The sequence below is a fragment of the Ictalurus punctatus genome, chromosome 2 (assembly GCF_001660625.3).
Source record: "Ictalurus punctatus breed USDA103 chromosome 2, Coco_2.0, whole genome shotgun sequence".
NCBI classification, from domain to species: domain Eukaryota; kingdom Metazoa; phylum Chordata; class Actinopteri; order Siluriformes; family Ictaluridae; genus Ictalurus; species Ictalurus punctatus.
In genome coordinates, this window is record NC_030417.2 from 30,555,262 (window position 1) to 30,574,946 (window position 19,685).

General features: G+C 37.7%; 3 protein-coding genes across 6 annotated transcripts; 2 read left to right on the forward strand and 1 right to left on the reverse strand.

Annotated features, from left to right (window-relative positions):
* Positions 1-246: 246 nt before the first annotated feature.
* Positions 247-1,769, reverse strand: nupr1b (nuclear protein 1b). Of its 2 annotated transcripts, none has more exons than XM_017462091.3 (3): positions 1,536-1,769; positions 667-802; positions 247-577 (listed from the first exon to the last, which is right to left on the reverse strand). In XM_017462091.3, the coding sequence occupies exons 1-2, from the start codon at positions 1,630-1,632 to the stop codon at positions 675-677; spliced, it is 225 nt and encodes a 74-aa protein (XP_017317580.1). In that variant the 5' UTR covers positions 1,633-1,769; the 3' UTR covers positions 247-577; positions 667-674. The 2 variants fall into 2 exon arrangements, with proteins under 2 accessions (XP_017317580.1, XP_017317571.1); XM_017462082.3 differs by having other exon boundaries at positions 247-564; positions 1,536-1,768.
* A 5,847-nt stretch (positions 1,770-7,616) lies between these two features.
* On the forward strand, positions 7,617-15,249 carry sgf29 (SAGA complex associated factor 29). Of its 2 annotated transcripts, XM_017483282.3 has the most exons (11): positions 7,617-7,687; positions 8,056-8,119; positions 8,203-8,282; positions 9,939-10,014; positions 10,125-10,197; positions 10,481-10,545; positions 10,775-10,904; positions 10,999-11,145; positions 11,302-11,337; positions 13,303-13,465; positions 14,795-15,249. In XM_017483282.3, exons 2-11 carry the CDS (start codon positions 8,086-8,088, stop codon positions 14,909-14,911), a joined length of 921 nt encoding a protein of 306 aa, XP_017338771.1. In that variant the 5' UTR covers positions 7,617-7,687; positions 8,056-8,085; the 3' UTR covers positions 14,912-15,249.
* A 459-nt stretch (positions 15,250-15,708) lies between these two features.
* nfatc2ip (nuclear factor of activated T cells 2 interacting protein) lies at positions 15,709-19,532 on the forward strand. Of its 2 annotated transcripts, none has more exons than XM_017485027.2 (8): positions 15,709-15,799; positions 16,291-16,416; positions 16,743-16,797; positions 17,017-17,131; positions 18,327-18,579; positions 18,710-18,854; positions 18,945-19,054; positions 19,173-19,532. In XM_017485027.2, exons 1-8 carry the CDS (start codon positions 15,788-15,790, stop codon positions 19,332-19,334), a joined length of 978 nt encoding a protein of 325 aa, XP_017340516.1. In that variant the 5' UTR covers positions 15,709-15,787; the 3' UTR covers positions 19,335-19,532. The 2 variants fall into 2 exon arrangements, with proteins under 2 accessions (XP_017340516.1, XP_053541732.1); XM_053685757.1 differs by having other exon boundaries at positions 19,203-19,532.
* Positions 19,533-19,685: the final 153 nt, after the last annotated feature.

Sequence of the window (19,685 nt, forward strand, 5' to 3'; positions counted from 1 at the left end):
ACATTTGACCGAGGCCCCCCTTTTGCAAGATGTCTTTAAAACACATTAAAAAATACAGACTTCTGAATATATCCCCCTTTTATTATGAATAATTACATCTTTACATTACATTAGGAATTGATTGTGTGCGTGTGTGTGTCTGAGAGTGAGAATTTATTTTTCACACCAAATTGTTGAGGCCCCCCGGGCGCCCCCTGGCGGCCCCCCACTTGGAAAACCACTGGCTTATGTAATAAAGGACTGAAGCAGTTTTGTAAAATATCTTTATTTCTCACCAGTTTTAATATTTTTTGTATTATAAAAACGTGTGTTCAAAAACACCAAGACAAATAGCATCATGGACCATCCATCACGCGCTCGTCAATGCGCTCTGCGTCCACCTGCTCAGGTGTGCTGCGCACGCGCACGTCCAAACCCCGTATAACCTCAAACCGGCCACCGAGGGTCGTATCAGAAAAGCCACCCTTCACCAGAACCGGAGAGCACTTCCATCATCTTCTGCCTTTTGAAATCCGACGCCAAGGCGCCACAAGTCAGTTTCCAGATCAAGCCGTCCGAACAAATCTGAAAGAAAAAACTGTTCATGACTGTTTTTAAATACTTAATCTCACGTCCACGCAGCACGCGAGCTGTTTATTTACGATCAATCAAATGTTGTTGATTTACCTGTTGTTTCACTCTTTGGCTTTCTTCGCGGCGTTCTGGAGCTTCTCGACGATTTTGCGCTCGTGGCCGGCGGGGTTGTGGCGGTTAGTGTTGCAGCAAGCCTCCTTCTTCGTCCTGCCTTTGCGGCTCGCGCCCTCTAGCGGTCATACAGAACAGGGCGCGCACATTAAGTTTAAAAGCCTGCTACAGCTACCTCCTAAACACAGCATGCAACTATACTAAAAAAAAAACAAACAAAAAAAAACAAGGAGGGCAGCATAGTCTGCTAGTCATAAGATAGGGTTGCATAGAGCACTTTTCTGACATACTATTAACTACTTCGAGTACAAATTTCAAAACACTAGGTTCATGCTGCCTTCACGTGCATCTCGGATTATCCTGTTTTCAGTTGCGAAATCGTAGTTATGAAGTTTTTGTGTTCAATATTATGTTACCTTTAGTTAGTTTAATTTTGTACATTTTATCCCGGGCTATTTTAGAAGCTTCCTTAAAAAATATGGGTATAATCCAGTGACTGTTTTAGTATAGCACTACTAAAATGAAAGTTACAGACTGTTTATAACAGTAAAGAGTTAACTGTGCCCTGGTTAAAAAGAGTACAGGCTATATAACTCGGGGCCATAATTATTTCCGAAGTTTACTTGAAATTACGACTTGAAGAGATGTTTATGTTCAGGTTTTAGACCAGGAACTATTATTTACAGTCATTGCTACAACAATGTATCTGTACTAATCCAGACATGAATGGAGAAAGTGGGCTTAGAGGAGCCTAAGACAGAAGTGGAAGGCTATGGATAAACAATATCAGACTGGAATACAAATAGTTAAAAGTAGTTTAAAGTTTGTTCAAGTCTTCGTTAATAACTTACCCGTGTATCTGTCTGTCAGATTGTAATAATCATATTCGTCGTAGTATTCGTCCTCAAAGGTAGTGGGCTTCAGGTTCTTAACGTCGACGTGACTCATTTTGCTTAGCTACACTTATAGCACGTGGTATAGACTTAGAAAAAGGCAGAATGTAAGTCAAGAACAGTTCAAATAAAGACGAAGCTTGGTGGAGATGTGGCTCTTCAGGCTCCAGTCTGTGTTGTTTATGTTGGGCTTTGTCTACCAGGCTTTATATAAAGAGAAGCAGCTCCTCCTTCCCTCCTTTAGTCCCAAAGTTGCATCAGGTTGGAGTTAATGTTTCATTAAAGAGCCCTTCCCATATCCAGAAAGATACCATTATCGGATGACCTTGTTTGTTTTTGGACTTTACTGTTTTTATAGTGACTGAATAACATTTTAGTTAGTGTAGCCTACATTTCACTTCAGAAAATTATGAATAAGCTGTTTCTCTTTCATTCAGGGATGAAAATGGTGTTTCTATTCCCTTCTGTTTTGTTCTGTTTTTAGCAATGGGTCTATTCCTCCTCTGTCCATATCCACGCCGAGTTTAGGTTTGATTACAGTTGGTAATATTTTTCTCTCTTGACCACACCTGTGTGTGTTCAGCCAATTCCCATGTGATCATTCTATTGACAGACCGACGGTTGTTTTTTTTTTTTTTTTGTGGTTGTTGTTTTTACACAGCTTGTATATATATTTTAAAGATGAATTCAAGAATTTTCTTACATAAAACTGTAATATTTTGAATAATTTGATCAGGTTCAAGTTTCAAGTTTTTGTTGTCATGTGCACAAGTACAGTGTACAATATGTTTTTATTCTTATTGTATGTTCTCCCACAACAGCATCACAACAATAGAGATAAACCTGCATTATCCATCTAATAATAATTGCACAGTTAAAGACAAATTGCACAGATCCTCACCTGAATGGAGACTGGCAAGTATGAGATAACTGTGCAACGCCATACTTCAGATTATATTTGGGTGTTGGATGATAGTAGTTGAATACGTGGTTTAAAATGGTGAGTGGTTTAATAAGAATAATATATGCATTTACATTTACATATATTCATTTAGCAGACGCTTTTATCCAAAGCGACTTACAAATGAGAAAAATGGATGACAGGTTTTAAGTCAGAAGTCTTTAAGTGACGATGTCTGCAGCATTACCAGGGTGTGACAGTTGCAGAGGCAATGCAACAAGCTATTGTTATAACTGTTCCTCAGCGGTGGAATGAATTTCCAACCTCAATCCAAACCGCAGAATCTGTCACCATATTCAAGAAACAGCTAAAGACCCACCTCTTCCATGAATACCTAACCAACCCCTAAAAAAAAAAGAAGAAAAAACTTTGGCACTTACATCTCGACTCTGCACACGTTGCTTCTTCTGGAACTCAATTAATGGATCTCGTATGGTTGCAATACTTGTATTATTCTTTGCTTGATATATCACTTTGCTTGTATTTTCTCATTTGTAAGTCGCTTTGGATAAAAGTGTCTGCTAAATGAATAAATGTAAATGTAAATGTATTGTTCAACAGTCAATTTAAAAATTATAGGCGATATACAATTTTTGATATCCATCTTTTGCTATGCATGATTTGTACTTGTGGACCCTTTAAATTGATGCACAGGGTACAGGGGAACTGAATAATTGTGCACAGCAACCTAAATAGTACAGTAAATAACTGCATAATGTCAAAGTGCATTTACAGATGGATGACAAGTTAATATAAAAACAGGTGGCTTTGTTATGCTGTAGGAGGCATTTTGCTGACATGGTTTGGTTGCAGTCCGTGGTTCGATCGTGAGCTTGGTTTACTGTCTGTGTGGAGCTTTACATGTTCTCTTGTATCTGTGTGGTTTTTCTTTGGGTTCTTTGATTTCCTGCCACCCCCCAAAAGCATTGTAGTAGGTGATTTGCCCACAGATGTGAACGAGTGTGTGAATGGTGGACTGGCGTCCCATCTGGAGTGTGTTTCTGCCACACACCCAGAGTTCCTGGGATTGGCTTCTGATCCATAACAACCAGGACAAGGACAAAATGTTTACTAAATATGAATGAAGAGTTTGGTTCCACTTGTCCCCTCAAGCATCACTGCATATCATTACAAAGCTAACCCATTTCTGTTGTTACCATGTTAGATTGTAGTTTCTTAGTTTCTCCCTGCTTTATAATTTTAGAAATGAGACTCATGCTAGCACAAAACTTTGGAATATAGAGATTAGTGTCTATTGAAACGTTATGCATACAACCAACAATTCAGTTCAGATTTTCAAACACATCAGCAAATCTCCCTTTCTCTGTAAATATATTTCATATCAACATCAAAGTGTATTTTGATGAGGACTTTCTCACTGCGTTCTACAAGAGATCATCTTTCCTAACAACACATAGTAGTGTCATTCCTCTGTCCTTCTTGCACCTGCATTTTGCATAATAATCTCAGTGTTTATCCTATGGTATTTACAGTGTTACAGTATTTATCCTATGGCATTTACAGTGTTACAGTATTTATCCTATGGCATTTACAGTGTTTATCCGATGGCATTTACAGTGTTACAGTATTTATCCTATGGCATTTACAGTGTTTATCCAATGGCATTTACAGTGATACAGTGTTTATCCTATGGCATTTACAGTGTTTATCCAATGGCATTTACAGTGATACAGTGGTTATCCTATGGCAGTTACAGTGTTTATCCTATGGAATTTCCTGATGGGTGTGGTCTCTTCCAGGATAATAACACTCCCATCCACAGGGCACAATGGCTCACTGGTTTAATGAGGATGAAAACGATGTAAATCATGTACTATGGCATTCACAGTCAACTCAGTTGAATATCTATGGAAGATTTTAGACTGACATTTTAGAAATCACCTCTCCACCATCATCAAAACACCAACTGAGGAAATATCTTTTGGAAGAATGGTGTTTATAACAACAGTGTAGCTGAAAAACTTGAAGAAGCTGTTCTGATGGCTTATGGTGACCCAACACCTTATTTTTTCCCATTTGAAGTTGCCACCCGTCTGTATAAGCATGTGATAAATTGGCCAGTAAATGGATTGTGGAATTATATATGTGCATCAAATGACATTTTATACCTTTTTGTGCAGTTCTTGTTAGAAAAATGTCAGATAAATTTTGTGGCATAAATTTTTCTTTTTTTAATCTAAACTAATCTCTTTTTAATCTAATCTAAACTAAACTCTATTTTCACTGTGTAACCTTGAAAAAAATACTTTGTTTTGAAAGTTATCTTTACAACACTGTATGTAACTCTGCCCTACATCCAGTCCTGTGAGTTTACACTGAGTGCGTGCAGAGCATGGAAAACGTGACACACTGAAAACGTGACACATTTATGTTACACATACTTTCTGTGGTGTTTCGAAAAACATTTAGATGCTTTCCTGATTCACATTCAGTGAGTAATGTTCAACTGCACAATTCTTTGTTGTATATTTTTAGAGGAATGATGTGGCTTCCTGTAAATGTCCTGTGTTTTGGGTCTGACCACAGTGATGGTGAGAAATACAGAGTGAGTGAGTTTTAGTGCTTAAGTCTGGAATATTCCACAGCACAAGCTGCACCATGTGTTTATGAGTACAGTGTGTGTGTACACAGCAGACACTCCTCTGCATATTTTCTGCTTCATTTCCAAAGCACAGCTCAACATCAGAAGGACAAACTGTACAACTCCTCCTACTTTGTGTCTGTCTCAGTCTCTCCAGTTCACATACACACCACAAGTTAGTACTGACACTTTTTTTTTTAATCTAATTAGTTCTTTTTGTTGTTGTTTTTTATTTTTTTATTTCTAGTTGTTCTGAAAAACACCTGGGCATAATCTTATAGATACAGTTAAACCCAATCCTCTGTAAAGCCACCACATCATTGTGTAGTTTTTTCTTGTGCTTCCTTTCTCTGGTTTATTGTTCTCAGCACTTGTGTTTTCTCTTTCCTCTTGGTTTTCTCATGAGCTGGTTCTTGGCTCTAAGTATAACTGAAGTCATGTGAGAGTGAAGTACTTGGTACAGTAAATATTTGCATTATAAGCTCAGCTAAGCAGTCCTTAACTAGCAGCTTTATGCTATAAAAACATCCCTCTATCACTCTTTCTGAGTTAGACTGAGGTCAGAGCCACCCTGATCTGAGACAACCCTGTTTAAAATTAACTTTGCATTATCAGGCCATCATACTTTGCACTCTCACCATGACCGATTTATTTATGTAGATTGTATATCTATATCTAATCTATGAATCCAATACTTTCTCTTCGTTTTTTCTCTTTGATCACTTTCTCAGGCATGCTAGATATGTTCTTCGCTAGACTGAAAACACAAAAACATTCAATGCTGTATAGAGTTCTTCAGTCTGTTGCTACTTTTTTAATGGTTGGAGTAGTTTGTAAGGCTAATCCATATGCCTCTGCATACATGAGCAAACATGAGGTGATGTGTTAAATGAATATTAAGAACAGTTTTGCAGTCTAACATCAGAAGATAGATAGATAGATAGATAGATAGATAGATAGATAGATAATAGATAGATAGATAGATAGATAGATAGATAGATAGATAGATAGATAGATAGATAGCATTCTGTAGTACAGTAGCTGTTTTTGTCCTTGCCCTTGTTTGCTAAATTTGCTCCGAATAATAATAGTGAAATTATTTTGTTTTTGTAGATGTAGGCAATACCATTTCTCATTCATTCATCTTTAGTAACTGCTTCCATGGAAACCTCTTTTCAACATCTGAGCTGTTTGTTTCTGTGAAAGTAAGATGTATTTTATGAATAATTGGTGTCTACACACTAATATGGTGATCCTGATCCTGATTCCTCTAAGGTACACTAACAGCTACCTAGTTCAATATAGCAATGCAGTTAAACGATCTGAAAGTAAAGACTACTTTGACTCTTAACTTATACAGTACCTCAGATCACAGTTCCACCAACAAATCCTTTCTATTTATAATGAGGAGGGGATGAGGAGGAGGAGGAGGATGAGGAGGAGGAGGAAGCATATACTGTATAAGCTAATATAGAAGACATTTAATTTGCCCTTAAAACTAACACATGCAATGATAAAGTGGGAAGTACTTGTAATGTAATCATTTATTATAGGCTGCTATACTGCATTTTATTTAATCTGAGATTTCTATACAACCACAAGGCACATTTTTCTATTTCTTCCAGTACTTTCTTAAACTGATTTGTGGAGCATTACATATGCATATGAGCCCACTACACAGATTCGGTGTATTGTGTCTAATATTAGAGGAAAATATGGTATCTGTGAATGTTGTTTGTGCACTGTTACACTGTCAGGAAAAATAGTACTAAACTGTACCTTTGCTTCATTGAGGTGGTACCCACAAGGGTACATATTTTTGTGTCTTTAATATCTTTAATATCTTTCATGCAGAAATGGGGATATCCTGTACCTTTATAATTTTCTGAAATATCATAAACGTACCACAATTACTCTTTTAGAGTAAAACTTAAAATAAATGCTCCATGCACCTATAAGTAAAAGATACATACTAAATGTACAAAATATGTTAGAAATTGGCCTCCCCAGCAACATAGAACAGTACTGTTTTGTTTTTTTTGTTTTTTTCTGAGAGTGTACCTATCTTAGCTGATGTTATTGATGAATATTTATTGATGTTATTGAGTTTTGATTGTTATTGTATACTTTGACAGGTTTGACTACTGTTATATAATTATGAAGATGCAAATTGAATATCTACCTGTGAAATTTAATGTCATGTGGGTTTTCACTTGGCATGTCATACTTTCCATTCATTGGCATTCATAAATACTATCATTTTTAATCAGGGTGAATGTGTAGAGATGTTAAATGGTCATTTTAGTCCTTTCATTATCATTAAAACGTTTAAAAATATATTATATATAGATCACTGTAATGGTTTAAGATTGCATGGTCAGTGGAATAGTTCATACATTTCTGTTCCCTTGTGTATTTAATATTGACCTGTGGGACGCGTTTTCAAAACATGCCCTGCACAGTTGTCCCTCTCAGGCTCCCGTACAAGGCCTGCTCCATTAGCTAACTAACCCGATTCAAAACCGTAAATAAAGCTTCTAAACGGAGGTACAGCTCTTGGTGTTTAATTAAAATTTTTGCGCACTGAGAATGCATAGCAATTTGGACATAGCGTTATTGGGACAGACAGTAAATTTAGAAGCGCTATAAGTTTTATTTATTTATTATTTAAGTGTGTTCATACGGATAATGCTAAAGCTAATGCTAATGCTACCAGTGTTCATCTCATCATTGAGGCTGCGCGTTAACATTCATTCTCATTTAGCGACTGAGAAAGAGTTGATATGTTTATGACTAAAGCATAATGCAGATGCTTTAACGTGCACTGTATATTCTCTATGTTATATGCAAAATATATAAATGTTAGAGAAATGTGTATCAGTGTAGAGCAATGCACCTATTTCTGTAATGTACAGTAATGCATTGGGAAATAAAGGAAATAACACATGCAGTGTCTGTTGTCTCGCATCTACAGTCAAGGTGATTTCCTTTACTCAGGAGTTGATTGTGTGGATCACCTTTCTTATAGTAAACAATGAAACTTGTGCACTGTTTTGTTGCAGGCTCAATGGCTTTAGTGTCTGCAGATACCAAAATTGCTGAGCTGCTGACTGAGCTCCATCAACTAATCAAACAAACCCAGGTAAACAAACTCACCCCGGTTATATCAGGGAGACCGCATCATTCATCTAATCATATATAGTAGCAAACGTCTTGGGCACATGCAAAGAAATGCTGTAGAGCAAAGATGTCTTTAATAAAAAATAATGAAATTGAATGTTTCTAAATGATAATGAGTCTTTATTGGTCGCATACACTTTACAGCACAGTGAAATTCTTTTCTTTGCATACTATACATCCATGTTAGGAAGTTAGGGTCAGAATGCAGGGTCAGCCATGATACAGCGCCCACGGAGCAGAGAGGGTTAAGGGCCTTGCTCAAGGGCCCAACAGTGGCAGCTTGGCAGTGCTGGGGCTTGAACCCCTGATCAGGAACCTAGAACCTTAACCATCAATCCACACTGCCCCATATACTTCCCCAGTATAAAGAAATACTATAAAGTCAGTATTTGGTGTGATGACACTTTGCTTTAAAAAAATGAGTAGTCTCAGGTATAATTAGTGCAGTTTATAAGGAAATGAGCTGTAAGTGTTACTGAGCATCTTGCAGAACCAGACACGGTTCTTCTGGAGACTTTGACTGTCGCATTTGCACCTTATTTTTGCAGCAAAAACCCAGCAGCCTTCATTGTGTGTGTGTGTGTGTGTGTGTGTATTTTTTTTTTGTTGTTGTTTTTTTTTTTTTTTATCTATAAAGTGGTGAAAAGTGCTGCTTTCTTTACTGGGATACAAACATTTTTCTGTAACATTTAATTATGTGTTGGAAAACTAATGTTTGGTAATCTAAAATATATTTGGACTGACTCGATAATGTAGAAGTAAAATGAAATAAACATCTATAACAAAGTTTGTACAAAAAAGAAAATATAGTGCCTAGGGTTAGATTTTTTAAAAGGACTGTATTTACTCATTTTATTTAAGAAGAAGAAAAAGAAGACCTTTTATTTCTCAAACTCGATGTTTCTAGAAAAACCCATGACAAATATAACAGTTGTGACAAAAGAAGGGCACAATAAATATAATAAAATAAAGCATTCTTGAATCAGAATGAATACATGTAATAGAATAAGGACAAATAAATGTAACCATAATGACAACAGATGGGTAGCTTACTAGAAGAAACCCAAGGCGCACAGGAAATATAAACAGTAGTAACTGTATGTTAATCAGTACAACAAACACATCAACATGGGAATTCAGGTAGAAAACAAGCTCTGGAAATGAGTTGCACAGTTTATTAGCGCTAACACTATTTAATATCAGTCGATTTGGTAGCTTAACTGTAATCATTAGGTTCTACTCTGAATAATTTATTATTATCATGTGTTTGAATCTGGACCCACCTTGAATGTCAATAATTGCTTGAGATAATGTGAACTTTTACACACTTTCCTTAGTCCTTGTGCCTTACTTTGCTACATGTTTTGAGTCTAACAAAGTAGCGTATCTTCTGATTCATTTAATTCTAGGTGCAAATAAATACACTGTTCAGACACGCAAAATGCGAGCTTTTCATGGTAACCGTTCCATTTTCAGAATATAAAAAAGCAGCTTCCTCCACAGCACTTTCTGCCTGGCTGTTTGTAAAAGCATGTTGTAAATTATAGTCACACATGTGGAATCGTTGTCCTGTGGTGTATTTTTTTAACCCCTTATTAACCAATTCACTGATTTTCAGGAGGAGCGCTCACGCAGTGAACACAACCTACTCAACATCCAGAAAACACATGAAAGGATGCAGACAGAAAACAAAAGTGAGTCTACGTTATCATACATTATCTGCATTCCTGATTTTTTTTTATTTTAAAGCTATGCTGTATTCACTAGCAATACACAAGAACATCAGAACTTTTTCTTTCCCCAGCTTCTCCATACTATCGGACAAAGCTGCGTGGACTATACACCACTGCAAAAGCAGATGCAGAGGCTGAATGCAGGTAACTACAATATAGTACACATGCACCATTCATCTGCCAAAAATCTGGATGCACACTTTAGTTGAACCTTGCTCTAGGCATCAACTCATCTGCAAAAGATAAAACCCACAAATTAAAAACTACACAAATGTCTATTTTATTTGGCTCATACTTAGGGGGACTGTAATGAAAGAGCTCCACCATGTGGTATTGAATACATGGCTTTACTATGTTGGTAACATCTCTATATGTAACACAGTTGATATGTAGCAATAATTGACATTTTCCATGTTTTTTTCTAAAGTATATTGCGCCATGCTCTTGACAAGATTGCAGAAATTAAATCACTGCTGGAGGAGAGACGTATTGGTAAGTTATTCAAAGTGTGTGTCCGTGTGAGTGTTTAGGTGCCAATGTTTAGGTGTTTGTGCACTGCATATTCAAAATCACAGCTAGGCAAAGTAGGAACCAATAGAATTTGAAGTCCTTAGAGATGTCATTGTTACTAGAACCTTTGGTATTGTAGGGGGAAACATTTCAGTAGTTTTGATAACAGCTGACTGACACACATGGCCTCCACCTCTTTCTCGTCTCCCAGCTGCAAGGATGGCAGGGGTGTACAGCGACAGTGACCCACCCAGAAAGACCATGCGCAGAGGTGTTCTGATGACCCTGTTACAGCAATCTGCAATGACGCTTCCATTATGGATCGGCAAACCGGGTGAAAGGTACCGGCTTACTTTCTCCACTTTTCCATCCTTTGATTATCCAAACAGTGGAGTAGTGAAATGTAATCCTGTTCCTCTTGTTTCTCTGCTTTAGTCCACCCCCTCTGTGTGGAGCAACACCTGCAAGCAGTGACTACGTGGCTAAGCAGGGGGACAAGGTGGCAGCTCGGGTAAAGGCTGTGGATGGTGATGAACAGTGGATCCTGGCTGAAGTGGTCAGCTACAACCACTCCACCAACAAGTAACTATCCACCAATTAAACCTACCAGCTCGATTTGCTATGATTAAGTAACTGACAAGTAACACTAAGAAATGGTGAAAGCTAAGCAGAAACTTATCTGCCACTTATAGTTGGGTTCTGAATCTAACTTCATGGATGTCTACATTCTTGTTTTAGGTATGAAGTCGATGACATTGATGAGGAAGGAAAGGAGTAAGTGGCATCTCTAATATTTGCATTTATACCACAGTGCTGTTAAATTCTCAAACCTGATTGATCAGAAGGTGTTGAATCATTTTCTATAACAGCAGCTATGACAGTAGTGCCGGCTGTAATTCAAATTCAATCCTCATTTCTATAGCAGCAGCTTACTCACAAGGACTTGTATGGTGGAAGTTCCACCTAATCTACCGATTAAAAAAGATGCTGTCATTTAGCAGAGAACAACATGTATTATATGGCCAAAGCTTTGTGGACACTTGACCATCACACCCATATGTGGTTTTTCTCCAAACTGTTGCCACAAAGTTGGAAGCACACAATTGTATAGGATATCTTTGTATGCTGTAGTATTACAATTTCCCTTCACTGCAACTAAGAGGCCCAAACCTGTTCCAGCATAACAACTTGACAACTTATAATGATTTCTCTAGTGTCAAAATATTCAACGCCCTGAATAGAATTACAACAGCACAAATATGCAAAACTGGTGTTGTCTCAAGCACACCTGATGCAACTAATTAAGGGTTCATAAGGGGTCAAAATCGTATAAATAAGCCACAGACATTTTACGATTCTGTTCTGTGGAGCGATGAAACAAAACTGGAACTTTTCAGCACGGTGGATCAGCGGTATGTCTGGAGGAAGAAGAATGAAGAAAGAACACTCTGCCCACAGTCAAGCATGGTGGAGGCTCGGTGATGCTCTGGAGCTGCTTTGCATCCTCTGGCACTGGAAACCTGCAGCGTATGGAAGACAAGAAGGATTCATTGAAGTATCAGGAAATCCTAGGAGAAAATGTCATGCCTTCTGTGAGGAAGCTGAAGCTTGGGCCTCATTGGACCTTCCAACAGGACAATGATCCCAAGCATACCTCAAATTCCACCAAGGCTTGGTTGCAGAAGTAGTCCTGGAAGATTCTACAGGGTCATCACAGTCACCTGACTTGAACCCGATAGAAAATCTCTGGTGGTATTTGAAGAAGGCGGTTGCAGAATACAAACTCAAAAATATCACTGAAATGAAGGCCATTGCTCATGAGGATAGGCTAAGACTCCTCAGGAACACTGACAGAATGATACATCTTGTTTGCATCAGGTCATAACAGCAAAAGGGTGCTCTACTAATTACTAAAGATGTTTGCCATGAAGGGGTTGAATAATTCTGAAACTGGAGAAATCATTATAAGTTGCATTTTCAGTTGAATTTGGGGAAACCAATTGAAGCATTCGTTGTGATGAACTATTTCAATTGCTTTAGTTTGATTTGTTCATTGTAAACAGCTGAAAGCCTGTAAATTTTGACAATAAACCTGATTTGCAGTGGGGGTTGAATCATTTTGATTGCAACTGTATAATCATTGATATGGTGAAGCTTTCTGTAAGGAGATGTTTATTTAATATTTAAGGAAGATGTTTCCAGTGGCAGCACTTTGTAAACATCAGTAAGATTTCCCCCACTGGAAAGTCTTCAGGTCTGAGGACTTTTCAGTTTCTCAGTAAAGATAGAAAGAGAGAGAAATAGAAGCTGGTGAGGGAATGACTGTTTACAGCTGTTATAACTTAAATGATAAGATTAACTAACTTGTTTCACAGACTTTCCATGACCTTAATTGTAACTTAAAACAGTTCCAACTATGATGTGGTGGTGTTTTGTTTGTTTTTTAAATAAATTGAAAATGATCATTGTTGGTAAATTGCTGTGGTGTGGAGGAATTGCTGAGGAATGAAACACTCCAGGACATGCTGTTATTGGAAAAAAATCAGGGTGGTAACAGTAACTCCTTTTTGAATCGGTTTACATTACTCCACCCTGTCATGGATTATTTACCTAAAACTTTGTTTACTTCAAACTACAATTGTATACTTCAAAGATTTTTTTTCATCCTTTTTCATTCCAAGTGTATATTGCATTGCTGTGTGTTCTCTCCCCTGACTATACTCTCCTCTCTTGCTCTAGGAGACACACTTTAAGTCGAAGAAGAATCATCCCACTGCCACAGTGGAAAGCCAACCCAGAGACAGACCCTGAGGCACTGTTCAGCAAAGATCAGCTGGTGCTGGCCCTCTACCCACAAACCACCTGCTTCTACAGAGCCCTGATTCATAACCCCCCACACCGGGTGAGCACTGGCAGGACAGTTGGGGAAAAGTGGTGATGCACAGCATACAAATAAAGACGGTTGTGGAAGATTTTACAAGGTGTACTTCTGGCTTTGAGAACATATCTTAGCATCAAATGTCAAATCCTTCAGATTTATCAAAACTCCTGGAAATGTCATGGCAAATTAAAATAATCAAGTTTTGAAAAATGATCAAATATCCAATAGGTTTCAGAAATCTAATTAAGTATTTCATTAGCCCCATTATTCTCATTAAAAGGTTTGGGTTTAAAATAAAAGAGCATGATTTAGAGGACCACTGTACAGGACAGGGACTTAGGGAATGAATCCGACACCCAAGGTTTAATTTGTGAAAATGTCAGTATATATATAACAGCTCAATGATTATGGAACAGTTATTCACAAAAAACGCAAAAAATGAGGTCAAGGAGATTTTTTTTAAGTTATGAAAAGTCATGAATGTTAAAATAATACAATATAAATTATATAATATAATATATAATAGTTCAGCAGAAATGTTTAGTTCAGCAGAAATGTTCAGCAGAAATGTTCAATAAAAATGAAACTGGAAAAAAAAAAATTATATAAAGTAAAAATGTATAGGACTCCTGGAGAGTACATGTCACAGGGTGATCAACATGAGTGAGAAATACTTTTACTTAATTATAAGTGTGTAACTGCTCAAATGGAGTTTTGCTGGTATCAGCATTTTCAAAGTAGCTCCAGTCATCCGCTAGTAAAATGATTTCTTCCTCCGGTTATTGATTCATCATTGTGATATTAGTTTTGGTTTTTGTCAATATTAACTTTAAAAACTTGCTGTACTCTTCGGGTCTCATTATAATGTCAGTCCTGGAAATGACTGGTGATAAAATGCCGCCTGCCCCAAGCCTCTAACATCTCCGGATCTTGGTTCTGGACCAGCAGCATTTGGTTGTTGAAACCAAACTGAACTTGGTGGCAGAGATCTGATTCTTTTGCAGTCGAAACTCTTGGAACAGTACAAAATTAGGCACAAGCTCTGGAACTAAATGTTATGCTAAATGTCTAAATGTCTGTCCTGCTAAATGTCTGTCCATTCTACTTGTACAGAGAAGGAAAAGCTAATAGCTCTGCATCTTCAAATGAAACAATGAATGTCTCTAATGATTATAGAATGTAAAATTTTCAATTATGCTTTCACCCAGGAGGAAAGTATGGAGCTCAATTTATATGGAATATAATAGGTTTCGACATATTATGACTAAAGAAAAAAATACAAAAGTGTCTGTAAATTAATCTAATAAGTAAATATGGCCTACTATTTCAATCCTATCATTTAAATTGCAGCCCCAGGATGACTACTCGGTGCTGTTTGAGGACACATCCTATGCAGACGGATATTCACCACCTCTCAATGTAGCCCAAAGATACGTAGTGGCCTGCAAGGAGAACAAGAAAAAGTGAGCAAGAGGATGGAATGGATGAAGATCTGGACCTGATTAAGTGGTCTTTAAGTAGGAGGACTGGTGTAGAATCAGACTCCTGCTGCATATAATCACTATGTCACCAAATGGATCTGAGACCACGACACAATCTGAAATGACCAGCTCTGATGAAAACATACCTGGGATGGCCGAAATATGTCTTTATATTTGTACATCACTCTTGAAGTATCGTTGGTGTGAACAGTGAATTCGTATAATTTGGGATCATACGTGTATTTTGTACAACATTCCTGTCAGTGAGGGCCAAATAAAACAACTACAGATATACAGTGTAACAAAATAAAGGAGAAAAACTTTTTCGAGATTTTTTGTGTTTTTTGTTTACTGTTTAATGACTGGGTGTAAGGAAGGACATGAATGTTCATGCACAAAGTATATTAATTACAATAATTACATGTACTTATTGCATGTAAGTAAACTGAAGTCCATGGAATTTGAACACTTTCGTTTGTTTGTTTGTTTGTGTGTGTGGAAAGTTAAATGAAAAGCTCTGTGGGAACATACCTGCTTAATGTTTAAAGTGTTTAAACTTTGACAGTGAAATGCTGAAAGAAGATAACTGGTTATAAAACCAGTCAATTGCTGAGATGTATTTGTGACGGGAATATTCGGTAATTATATATATATATATATATATATATATATATATATATATATATATATATATATATATATATATACACACACAACTTCCCTATCAAACAAAGTACTTCAAGCCAACACAAACAGTAAGAGTATCGCTCGCGCGCGCCGCCGCTTCCGGGTCTGTTCTGAGCTGCTATTGGCTAAGAAGTAACTTCCGCCTCCACACAGCGTTGACGCGCGGAAATTAAGCATGGCTGAAGTGGTAGGACACGTTTTTTAGTTGTACTTTATAATGCACCAATTATTGTTTTTATTACACCTTACGCGAGTCGTGGTGTGATTCCCCTGTTACAGTGATCTGTAGTTAGCATCATAATGACATCTATGAGCCTGGCTAGCAGCTAACTCAGTTTTTGTAACAGTTTCAGAAGGAATAATGAATATGGCTCAGTTCAGGCACACAGTAGAAAGGTGGTGTTTGTGTCTAAACTATAGATGTGTTAGGCTAGCTAACATTTCCAGGTATTATTATTATTAACTCCTAGTATTATTTTCATTACTAATCTTATAGTGTTTGTGGTTGCACTCAGCTTCCTTGGAAGGTTTTCAAAGACTGGTGTTGGAGTGATGACTGGTTTATATTTGGACTTCTGAGTGGAGTCCATACGCCACATGAATAGTTTGTTTATCAGATATTAAATGTTTGATGCCTGTTTCATTTTCTTTTCCTCTTTTTCCCCTGACCTGATCCAGGCAAGTGACAGTGACAGTGACAGTGACGTTGAGTTTATGGCACAGAGCCACCCAAATCCACCTCCCAAACGAAGGCGTGTCCTTGACCCTTCAGCCATCACAGCTGTGGCCATGTACCCCAATATGGTAAAGTACTAACACCAATGGTCTGTCAGTTCTCCACCTCCATGATGTGTTCACCTGCCATGTTTTCTCGGCACGGTCCTTCTGCCAGTTCTCGTTGAGAGCACTTTCTATCAGCAGACTGGTTGCTTGCTTGTTGAAGTGAATGTTAACTGCTTAGCGATGCACGTTATTTTTATGAGATGTAGAGTTCCCTGACGTCAGCACTGATGTAAAGTAAAGGCCCCAGGGATCACCAAAGTTGTTATCAAACAGTTATGACAAAATGCAATAAAGGCCCAGGTTGGTTGTTTTTAGAAACTCTGATGGTCATTCGCATTTTATTTCAGGTCACCCGCAGCCTAAAGCGGAAACCACCTCTCTACAAACAAGTGCACTGCACAGGTAGCCCTCCATTACCAGGATACGAATTCACACTTGAAATGCCTGCACATTTGTGACAAATGATATTCCATTAATGGTTTAGGTCATTCATGATCCATCACATAAGCCCAGTACTAAATGTGCCACATAGTGTCATGTAGGTTCTTTTTATCTGTTTCAAGTTGGACATATTTGTATATGGGTATAGAATCCAATGCTGCTGTGTTTGTTGATTGATAGAGGTCAATGAAGAAGAAGCCAGGCTGTGGCCTCCATCTCCACCCAAGAGTAAGAACAAGCCAATCAACATAAGCCTGAGTGACTCTGAGGAGGAGCCAGCACCTGATAAACCTCAGTGAGTTTCACTTGTTACTTTAATGGTACTTATACAAGCACAAGAATGATAAAGTGAGTAAATTACTGAATGGGTTGTTTACAAATGTATTGTATTTATTAAGCATTTGATGCATTTTAATGATGTGAAAATACTCAAGTATTGCACTTTGTATTCAATTAGAAATCAGCCATTAGTTAGATGAGATTATATATATGATGCTAAAACTGATTTTTTGTAATGAAGTTAAACCAGTTTTTTCATGTCACTAATGTTCCATATTCACTTATGTAATCTGTTTATTCATGACACTTTATACAAAGTGACGTAAGGTACGTTCACACATACAGCGACTCGCAGTGATGAAGCAACTGGAGCCCATTCATTTTCAGTGAGAGATGGCGACTTTCAGTGACATGAGCGACAGAAGCCGTAGGTTATCCAGATGTGGGCGTGTCCAGCGAAGTGAAAAAGTTGAGAAAAGTTTAACTTTATTCAAATTTGGAGCGATTTCGTGCAGCGACTACCACTGAGAGTGAAAACAGTAGAGCGCACATTATCCATGATCTGCCATGCTGCCTGTGACTCCAAATTGTTTCATGGACCCAGACAGTTCGGTACTTGCGCTTTTGCCGCAGATAGATGGCCGCAATGGCAAAGAGCACACGCTGCTTCTCCTTTATCTCATAGAATATGATGCATATACACTGGTGAATTTTATATACAAACTTTCTCCCTCCAGAATGTTTGATTTTAGCTGAAAGAAAACCGATATGTTGTGAAAAGTTGAATGCTAGTTGTGCCACCCACTGATAAATGTTACTATGGCAACCACTAGTAGGAATGGCGACTTCATAGTGCAGCGACTGGCAACTTGCAGCGATAAAATCGCTGTATGTGTGAACGTATCTTTACAAGTGAGGCAGGATTCTTTCTCCAACCCCCCAGCACCCTTCTATACCTATGGAAGTAGTGACAAATGGAGATTGTGTGATTTTTAAAGTTCTGACATTTTACATAATCCGTGTTAAGTTCCTTATTGTCCATTTTATAAAGTAAGCAAAGAACATAATGGTACTGAAATGCTAAATATATTAGAAAACTACTCTCCACAGGGTTCAGAAAACTAATCTTTAGAACAATAACAGTTAATGACCGTACACATTAAATTTTCTTGGAGCTTAAGAATTAACTTTAGAATTTTTCATTGTTTTAGAGAAACCAACCAGAAACTGGCTGCAATTAGCTCGCTCGTGTGTTTAACACCCGAAAGACTTGAAGATATCCCAAACTTCAGTGACTATCCCTCCCAAAGAAACGACTGCTATGATGATGATGACATTATAGTCGTTTCCTCTGAGGATAAACAGAAAAGCTGTCCAGCCAAACCTAAGCCCAGAGAACGTGGCCGAAAAATCTCACTGAAATTTTGCTGGAAAATGGACGTGCACAAAATCCCAGTGCTTTCAGTAAGACGTTTTCACACTGATAACAATATCATTGTCACTGTGCAATATCATTGTTGCTAAGGGAATCCGATCTACTTTTGATGTTACTTTTCTCAGCAATACAATATAATGATCCGATTTTCATTTGCAGACAGATCCTCTGAGCAAGGCTGTAGCTCAGTTAGCTGTCAAGCTTAAAGTCCCGCCCTCTAAAATACTGCTAATGAGGAATGATGATGAGCTTCCTGTGCACTCCACCATCATGCAGTTAGATCTGGGCACTGCAGATATCATAGGTGAGTGAAAAAATTTTATAGTTATTAGTTACTAATTATCATGGCTGGCACTTTTATTCTACATCTTGCCTTTTGTGATTGCTCTATCAGACTGTCTTGTGATAACCGAAGACAAAGAAGATGAAAGCAGCTGTGATGTCATCACTCTGCGACTGAGGGGCAAAGAAAAAGGATCTGCACAGGAATATTCCTTACATAAGGTCGGTGAAGTTCCAGATCTTTTTTTTTTGTTGTCGTTTTTGTTTTGAGGACTTCATGTTGTCCTCGTTAGCATAATGATATACATCTTTATTCTTTCACACTGTGTCCACCACTCAGGATGATCCTCTGGGTTCCATCCTGTCACAGTACACTTCAGGTCTGTCTGCCGCTGCTAAGCGCAAGGTCAAATTCCTCTTCGATGGGTTAAAGGTGAAGCACAATCAGACACCTTCACAGCTGGATATGGAGGACGGTGATATCATTGAAGTGTGGGCCTGATTTCTATAACAGTGATGTGTCATAACATCCCCATTTGCTTTTTTTTTTCTTGAGGTTTACATTTGAGTGTATTTATAATTTTTTTCTAATATAAAAATGTACATATGTCTACATCTATATCATGTGTACAGTTTTTTTTATTTTATTTTTATATTACATGTATAACAATAATAAAAGACTTGCTGTTATCCAGGGTCAGTTTGTTGAGTCGGGTCTACATTAACTGAAATTAAGCGTTAGTATAAGAACTATTTGGGGAGGTGACAAACGTGCAGTTTCAAATGATCACTGACCGGGTTTATTGTCATCTGTTTGAAGACTGACTAGTGAATGCATGATTAAATGCTTTGT